We start from the raw sequence: 9,577 nt of genomic DNA, 5'->3' as shown, positions 1-9,577 counted from the left end.
AAAAAAAAAATTTAAAAAAAAAAAAAAAACAAAGGACTGTAGCAAAAACATAAATAGCAACATAGAGCCCTCTCTGACCATCAATTACTCTGTATGGCCCAATTGCACTTTAGAAAAATCATGTTCAAATTTTGTCTTTATTTCAAAGGAGGCAAATGCTTTTAACTTCCTATAGATGGTAGATTAAAGATATGAAATCTGATTTTAAAAGAAGAGATAGGATTCAATCTCTAAAGCTGTCTTCTGAAAATTATAAAATGTAGGCTAATCTAATTCAATTTGCAACATTTTGATGGCTTTAACAGTATTTATTAAAGCAGTCCCTAATCTCTTTCTACTCATCTACATCTCATAGATTGTTTCCTTATTCTTTAAGAAGATAGAACACTGTTCTGTAGGAAAGGCTTGTCTTTCTCAATAGGAATACAATTCCATTAAAATTTAACCAAATAGGGAACAAATATAAGGCATCTACCCTACTCATCAACTCTGCCCTGAATTTCTATTAGTCATGTCCTAATTCCCTGCCTGTCTTTAAAAAAGACTTTGAAAATATGGGGTATTGCTTTTATTTATAATTGAAAAATGGATAATTCTATTAAATGGATGGTTATGGGCTTGGTCTTGCTCTCTTAGCAGAGAGAAAGTGGAAAGAGTTTTTTAGATCTTCTTGTGGAGCTTATTTTATGTGTTAGAATCTACACACTCATTGGTCCGGTGAGTACAGTAAAAAATAAGCAAAAAAGGGGAAGCAGCAGAAATAATTCAAGTCCACCTCCAGTGCTATTATTGGGTATTATTAGTCTAGGTGCTATGTGAAAGGCACATGGACACATGAGTCAAATCTAGGCTTGTAGGGGGCCAAAAGGTTAGATGAGAGATGTACTCACCCTTGGTCCCAGGGCTCCAGAGTCCCCTTTCTCTCCACGATCACCCTTTCCACAGAAAAGACAAAAAAAAAGCTGAATTACTAGTGGGGCCAACAGCCAGAAATACCTCAAATCTAAGGATGTATTTAATACCATGCAGCAGCACCTTTGATATGAACTTCTCAAGTGGAAATAACAATTAGAAGAACAGTTACCACTGACACAGCAAATGCTTAAGATGCACCTTAAGTGAGTTAAAATTCTCCTTTCAGATGACAGAGTATCTTGGAACAAAAATATATACAGCAACTCTCTTACTAGGGATCTTCAAAAGCAAAGCAAATGGTTTCTATGATACTCAAAGAAGCTTTTACCTCTCAGATTGAGCCATATTCTTTTTTTTTTATAAGAAGAGATTTGGGGCAAAGGGAAAAAGAACCAATCAATTGGGCTGTCTGTTTTCTAAGAAAAAATATCTAGATAATCTGGACAGGGAAGGAACAGAAAGCTCGTTCTAGAGGGGTTTAGAAGGGAAAGGTCACCACTGAGGCCTCTCTTTGATGATAATGAAGATCTAAGGAAAAGTTTCTCCAGAGGTATAGGCCTTTTAACACTCAGAAGGTGCTGAAGTGGACAGCAGCTGGCTAGAACAGGTTGGCAGGGCTGAAGGTCACGGGTAGGGCAAAGCCAGCTTTGTTTTTCCAAAGCAATATGAAAAATCACTAAAGTCCCATTCATGGTGTTATTACCCAACCTGGAGAGAAACCAGGAACAGTCCAAGCATCAAACCACACATACATCACTCTGAGAGCACTCAAAATTGTTAAAAGTCTAAACAGATTTTGGAGAAGAGATTTGAACTTATGTAGATTTGAAAGTTCTTTAAGACAACCTTAAATTTATACAGTCCTTTTCCTAAGTGGAATTCAAAGCATTTTAATGTGTCTTTCTACATATTTCATAAAATGGATAGGGACCAATGAAGGTAAGCAGGAAAAGAGATTTTAATTTTTTTTCCACTCACATTATGCTGATAACATTGACCATAGTAATCAAATTTGCTCTGAATAGAGAATTAATAATTTCTGCTTCCTGTTTTCCTCATTTTTTATCCACTTTGTCATGTTATTAGCTGAAAACATCTTAACATGGTTCTGCTAAGTATGTAGATTATTTCAGATATTATAAAGAGCACGATAAAGGAAAGAATTTCAATTGGTGGTGAAATTTTAATGCCATGGAGGGAGTCAACTAACTTAAAACAAAGTACAATTTGAACGTTTACCACAAAGACAGTCAGGAAATAAAAAATAAGATTACACCCTACATAATGTAAATTAAATAGAGCATTTTTTTCCCAAAGAAGTTCATCTTGTGTAATAGGAAATACAACTTCTCTTAAAGAATCATCTGAAGCACAAGAACACACAAAAACAAACAAGATGAAACAAACCAATTGATTTGAGATATTAGGATGGAAATAATGCAATCCCACTGTCAGTTTAAAATGGGATTCTCTGTGGAAGAGGCAAAAGCCACAACTCTTGAAGGCCTCCTGTGATATTAAAATGGTTACTTGGTTACTGACCTTTGACCCCTTTGGGCCTCTAGTTCCTGATTCACCTTGCTTCCCCTATTATAGGAGAAGATGAAGATGGAAAAGAGAAATGACAGAGGAGATAAGAACAGAAAGAAGAAATTAGCAGTGACTCAGAATAATGAAGAAAAATGGAAACACTTTATTTTAACTGCCTAAATATATGGTTCTATATAATGTTGACTATTATAACAACTAAGCATAAGTAGTTAACACCATATCATTAGTTCCTTCCCTGGTCTCTCCACCGCCTTCATCCCATTATAATTCTGAAGACTGCCCACCCACCAGTGGATGGGAAGTGCTCTGTGAATAATCCTCATTAGTCTCAACAGTGTTGGCATACATTTCTTTTTCATCAAAGAGTGATGTGTCTCTGGGATGGGTTATTAGAATAAAGTGTTGCCATATTAGTTTGTAGGAAGTGTAGAGGCATAAAGACTGAACCGTCAAATAAATCCTTGGCTCTGATATTTTCAGGGTGTTACACACCTTCAAATTACCACAGAAACTAACACAGCACGTATCAACATTTTTCTCAGTAAGCTTTAATACACATTGAGTGATAACATGCTAATACAATAGTACCTCCCCTTTACTTTTGGATGTGTTACTCAATTTGCTCACCAGACAGAACAGAGAAAACTGGAAAAGTTGAATTGTAAAATTCCCTTTGAGAAGAAGCCATCAGTGTGCATTTCAATATATTGTGATTTTTGCTGTTTTAGTATCTTTTGAGGAACTGTATTTTAGTTTCATGTTCTAAAGTAAGTAGTGGGGCACCTGGGTGGCTCCATCAGTTGAGTGTCCAACTTGGGATCAGGTCATGATCTCACGGTTTGTGAGTTGGAGCCCCACATTTGACTCGCTGCTGTCAGCACAGAGCCCCCTTTGGATTCTCTGTCCCTCTCTCTTTCTGCCCCTCCCCGACTTTTCTATCTCAAAATTAAATAAGACATTAAAAAAAAATAAAGTAAGTAGGACACATTTCCAAACCAAAGAAAGCTATGTTCCAACGCAAGAATAACTGACCTTTGGTCCAGGGGCTCCAGGCTCCCCTCGCTCACCTCTTCCAGGAGGCCCTGCCTCCCCGCGTTCACCCTATCACAAAATACAAAACAAGTAAATGGCAATCTCCCTCACACTCAGGCTTGTCCCTGTAGATTAATAAATGAATTGAATTAAATCAAGGAAAGCACAGAGGTACCATTTATTTACTATGTATCCTGCAATGTATTAATCTCAACATAGATTATCTCATTTAATAATCAAAACAATTATTCAATGTTTGTATTATCACTTCTATTTTATAGACAAGGAAATGGTTTGGTAATGCCTGTCTGATACCTACGTTGGTAAACAGAAGACCTTTAAAGGGAATTGATAAGGGCCATCATCGTATCTCAACACAGACATGGACATAGTTTTCATTCTGTAGCCACTTTTGAAGATCTGCCAGGAAGAAGCACGGCAAAGTGGTTGAGTGCCAGGTATTATAATCAGACATCCTGGGTCTTAATCCTGGTTTTGTTATCTACCAGTTCCGTGTTTTGGGACAAATTAGTTAAGCTCCGAAAGCCTCAGTTTTCTCTGAAATATGAAGACAATTTGTCGTCCTGATCTTACAACTTATAAATGCAAAGTGCTAGGAATTAAATACTTAAAAATTAAAGAGTGATATAAGGCTATATATGAGGGAAGAGGAAATCCCATAGGGTTTTGAACGGTCCAGACTGGATCCCTGGAGGTGAGACTTCAGTCGTGTCCTAAGGATGGGTAGGGTGTATTTTATAATTGTTGTTTATGACGTGCTATTGTTGATGAATGCAGCAAGTGCATAAAACACTTCACATGCATTATCTTATTTAATCCCTGGGACAAATGAGAAGGGTATTAGTTCCCATAATTTACAGATGAGGAAGCTGAAGCTCAGAGAGGTTAAGGAACTTGGCTAAAGTCACAAAGCTTTTAAAGTGGGAGACTTAAGATTTAAAACCGATTGTATTTCAGCAGCAATCCTTAGTTAGCTGGAAGGGAGGTGGGCTGGGGGATGGGCTAAATGGGGGATGGGCATTGAGAAGAGCACTTGTTGGGATGAGCACTGGGTGTTATATGTAAGTTTCAGGGTTCTACTCTTAAAACCAATACTACATGGTATGTTAACTAACTTGAATTTAAATAAATAAATCTTAAAAAATAAATAAAACTGTATTCAGTCTTCAGTTTTTACATAAATGTTTGTGTATGTAAATCTTTTGCACATATCTGGTCACTTTCTTAGGTTAAATTCTTAGTTGGGGAATTGCTGGGTCAAAAAGTATGAACATTTGAAAAGCTTGCCAAATTGTTCTCCAGGAAGACCCTGTCGTTTTACATTCCTGAACAGAGTAGAGAGTGTCGGCTTCCTGTATGATGGGTAGAATTTCAATAATCAAACAGGTTTGGAATTCAGGACTGGTGATGGCATGTTTATGGGTGGAAAGGCACCCTCCTCACTGAAGGAACTGGTTCATCTTAGAAAGGAGAACTGAATAGCATTGGATTGATCATGGGTAATGTTGGGCTCTAAATTTCAACATCTTTGTCCGTATCATACCAACTCTGGGAAGTCTTTGGGGTTTTGCAGGAGAGGGGGGATAGATTAGGACAAGGATTAAAGAAGGTTCTTCAGCATGAACTGAGAAGAGTGTGAACATGGAGAGGCTGGGAGGAAGGCAAGGGACTCGTCTGGATGGAAGAGATGTTCCAGAAGGGATTTTCCAGGGACTAGAGACGGAAGGGCCTCTGTTGGTATATGAAATTTTAATTTTTAAATAATGTACCCTATTTGGTCTTTCTCTTAATATTTCACAGAAGAATTCCAAAATAGTAACTATAAGCCTATTTTAGAGAAAAGCCTGAGAAAATCAATTTACATATAGTATACTACAGGAATGGAGCCTATATATCTTTACCTAGAATCACATTTTGTCACAATGCCCTTAATCAGCTGCTTATCACTCTATGGAATTATACTATTCATGTGTTTATTTCTTTCGTTCTTTCCACCCCTGTCTCACACATACTGGAATGTAAGTGTTAGGAGTGTAGAAACTGGTTTTGTTGTATTTACTCTTCATTCTCAAATATTAGAAAAATATCTGGCAAAAAAATGTGTTGAATTAATGAGTAAATATTTTATTCAAAGTATTCTGAATTATTCATAATAAAACCCCATTTCTTTAGACTGATATAGGTCTCTTCCAGACACTGATATAGCAGTACATAAAGCAGATTTTTAGATGCCATCATACATCTTCCTTCCTTACGATCTCTCTTCACTGTGTTAGGGGTAAAATATGCAGGGTTTATTTTTTAAATCTGAAGTTAGTGGTACAAATCCAGACTTGTTTACACAACTGGAAAAAAAGGCCAATGTTCAGCTGAAAGAGATTTGTAAATAAACGTGATTTTTCCATTATGATACCAAATTCATGTTAGACAAGCAATTCAACTAAAAATTGATAATATTGTTAATATAACTGTTAAAATATTATTAACAAAACAAATTTCCTATGCACATTCCTTCATGTGGAAATACAAAACAAATATAGTGCATTCTTTAATTTTATTGCAAGTTCAGAGTAGTATCTATTATAAAAGTATCTGGTCTATAAAATCAGAATGGGTATTTCATGAACAGTAATTAATGTTGATTTTTGTGGGTTTACATCAGGAGTTTTTTTCTTTTTCTTTTTAATTTTAAGCTACAGAGTAGTTTAAAGATTTTATTTTTAAGTAATCTCTATACCCAACATGGGGCTCGAACTTACAACCCTGAGATCAAGAGTCTCATGCTCTACTGAGTAAGCCAGCCAAGTGTGCCCCAAAATTGCAAAGGAGTTTTAAATCAGTGAACTGAAGAAAAGGTATTTACGGATGAAATCCACTCCCTACTACCTGTTTCTTCTAATCCCCCCTCCCCCCCTTTCTTTAAGCAAACAAAATGCCACAAATATTTAAAGATCTACTTCATGCCTGGTTCTCTCTGGCAGTGACCAAGTTTTCTATTTCTTTGTGCTGATCTATGAGGCTGCCTTCTTTCTTTACCTGGCTCTGAGGCTGCAAGCCTGAATAAATACAACAATTCTCATATGAATACTGAATCCTCATTATTCTCTTGCTTTCTGTCTTTTTATTCCAGAAAGTGCATTTCTTGTGTGAATCTGTTCAGGCTAAAACAGGCATTCTTCATATTTTGTTAATAAGCCTGACAGCTCATTATGTGAAAAAGAAATTGCTTGAGAAAACAGTAATTTTGCATAAAATCTACTGAGTTTCAGTCCCCCTTAGGCCACACATAGTTTCCATTTACTAGGATTAGAGTTATTTTCTCTTGATCAGCGGAAATGAAGACCCCTCTGTCAAAACAGACCACGAACATATTTCTCTAGCTCTTAGAAATCATCCTGGCTTATTTCTGGTGAATGCAATACACATTGAGGCAAAGATTTCTATAGTTTAAAAATAAAAGAATGTAGTTTGATCTAATTTTGCCCCTTTGATTCATGAGTCTGTCATGAGTAAAGTTCCATCCTCAGAGCTGTACCTTTTTATGTCTTACTGGGTAGATAAAAAGAGAACTATGGGTCTGACTATATCCACAGCAACATAATTTTTTATATGGTGGCATATAGATTTTGCTTTTAGAGCCCTCTTTAGGGTTGCCAAGTGGAAGATCATGAAATGGTTTTCATTACAGAATCTTTCTGTAGACATTATTCAGGATAGATCCTTTTGAGATGAGGCACTTAGGAATCTATATGACATCAGCACTTGTCTTTGAAATCTAGGGAGTGAGCGGAGAATAGTAATAATGCTTGATTTACAAGTATGTCCTAAAATTGGCAATAAGGAGCAGAAGCTAATGAGTTCTATCTCTCTGCCCCAGAATTCTCCCACTTTTTCACATGGTCAGGAGGCAAACTGCATCATATCAATTTAGGAACCATTGGGGGAAAACTGGAGCAACTAATATATTTCACTATCATGCTGTCTTACCTGAGACTTTCTGGAATGAACTTCCTATTACTCTATTTAATATGGCATTCCCATTAAAAGTGTTAGTAATAAATGATACGTTGTTTTAGTTCTCTCTTAGGAAAAAATATCTGGTCACCTAGACAATAAAGTCACCTCAAACTTCTTTCAACATAATGGACTAAAAATATATGACATAATATTTCAGAAATAAAAGAAGGAAAAAACTCCACTTACCTTTGTTCCTGGTAACCCTGGTAAGCCTGGTTCTCCTTGAGGACCAATGAAACCTGGTTCTCCCTTTAAAAAAGATAGGCACATGAAATTGTTATTCATTTGGCAGTGAATAGGTAAAGTTAAACTGATTTACTTTTACTGGGATTTTACTCCTTTTATTATACACGGCTTTACTGCTGAGATCCAGCTATTTACTATAAAATTAATCAGAACTGGTTTTGATCAGTGAAAATACTCTGAGCAAAGCTCTGGGGAAACTTTAGAAAGTAAAAGTGACAAAGAAACCAGAGAGATGTCTTTAAAACTTTCTTTCTCATCTGTTTGGCATTTCTTATCATTTACCATATTAAGATCCACTATGTTAGGGTGGATGTGGTAGGTGGCCTCTAAGATAAGCCTCAATGATCCCACCTCCTACATATTCATGCCCTTGTGTAATCCTCTGCTTTACTGACTCAGATCTAATGAATAGAATGTATTGGCAGAAGTAATGGGATATCACTTCTGAGACTAAATTATAAAAAGACCACGGCTTCCGTCTTGGGGGCCCTTTCTTATTCTCTCACTTGGATCACTTGCTTTGGGGAAATCAAGCTGTCATGCTGTGAGCAGCCTTATGGAGAGGTCCACATGGTGAGGGCCAACTTCTGCCAACAACCACATGTGTGAGCTTGGGAGCAGATGTTCCACCCCAGTAGAGTCTTCAGATGGAGCCACAGCCCTGGATTACAGCTTGACTGCAACCTCATGGGAGACACTGAGCCAGAGACATCCATCTGAGTTGTGCTCAAATTCCTATTCTTCCATAACTGTGAGGTAATTGTTTGTTTTCAGTTTTGAAGGTAAAATGGTAGGCAGCAATAGATGACTGATACAGTAGGTGTGGCTAGGAAAGAGATTCAGGCATGTTCAGCATGAAAGGAAAATATCTCTCCTTGCTATACCTCCATAACGTCTTCCCTACTACCTGGAGGAAACCAGTTGTGATACGATAAAAAATATATTTGGTCTTGTTCCTGGTTCCTTGCACAGAACTCCTAAAACCCTTGGAATTTCCTGAGTGATAAAGCATAATAGGAGTATCTTCTGTTATTCATAACAAACCCCTTTCAAACAGACCTGAGTTTATGCTAATGAGGTGACTTGTGGGTTCCTAGATAGCTTCAGGGGGGCTGATGGTGGCTATGATAAGGTTGGAACTTTCAGTTCTTCTCCTCCTCTCACTATCTCCAGAGATGGCAGAGGGACTGGAGATTGAATTCAATCACCAATTGCCAATGATTTAATCAATCATGTCCATGTAATGGAAACTCTATAAAAATCTTTAAACAGCGGGGATTGAAGAGCCTCCAAGTTGGCGAACACTTCAGTGTGCTGGCAGGATGGTACATCTCGACTCCACGGGGACAGAGGCTCCTGTGCCTGAGGCTCTTCTGACTTCACCCTATGTATCTCCTCATTTTAATCTTTTATAATAGACTGTAATAGTTGGGCATTTTTCTGAGTTCTGTGAGTTGTGGTGGCAACTATTAAACTTGAGAGGGGATAAAAGTGGGTTGGTTGTTAAATCCTCAAATTTGTAGCCAAGTCAGAAGGGCAGGTAACCAGGGGACCTCGTATTTGTGATTGGGGTTTCAAGTGATGGCAGCCTTGTGGGAGCCTTGAAGGACTAAGCCCTTAAAACCTGTGGAGTCTTTAGGGCGCCTGGGTGGCTCAGTCGGTTGAGCGGCCGACTTCGGCTCAGGTCACGATCTTGCAGTCCGTGAGTTCGAGCCCCGTGTCAGGCTCTGTGCTGACAGCTCGGAGCCTGGAGCCTGTTTCGGATTCTGTGTCTCCCTCTTTCTGACCCTCCCCC

General features: G+C 37.8%; 1 protein-coding gene across 18 annotated transcripts in view; it reads right to left on the bottom strand.

The window, feature by feature from the left end:
* COL25A1 (collagen type XXV alpha 1 chain) overlaps positions 1-9,577 on the bottom strand; it is a 470,156-nt gene that overhangs the window by 47,365 nt on the left and 413,214 nt on the right. For 16 of the 18 annotated variants that reach the window (XM_040476443.1, XM_040476447.1, XM_040476442.1 and 13 more), the window contains 4 exons: positions 7,723-7,785; positions 3,499-3,567; positions 2,458-2,502; positions 891-935 (listed from right to left, as the gene is read on the bottom strand). In XM_040476443.1, the coding sequence (XP_040332377.1) occupies positions 891-935; positions 2,458-2,502; positions 3,499-3,567; positions 7,723-7,785 (222 nt within the window). The remainder of the gene's footprint in view (positions 1-890; positions 936-2,457; positions 2,503-3,498; positions 3,568-7,722; positions 7,786-9,577) is intronic. The other 2 variants (XM_040476457.1, XM_040476450.1) reach the window with 1 other exon arrangement.

The sequence above is a fragment of the Herpailurus yagouaroundi genome, unplaced genomic scaffold (genome assembly GCF_014898765.1).
Source record: "Herpailurus yagouaroundi ecotype Mexico unplaced genomic scaffold, PumYag 28, whole genome shotgun sequence".
In the NCBI taxonomy this organism is placed as follows: Eukaryota; Metazoa; Chordata; class Mammalia; order Carnivora; family Felidae; genus Herpailurus; species Herpailurus yagouaroundi.
The sequence above is the reverse complement of the archived record's forward strand: the minus strand, read 5'-3'. Positions and strand labels throughout refer to the sequence as shown.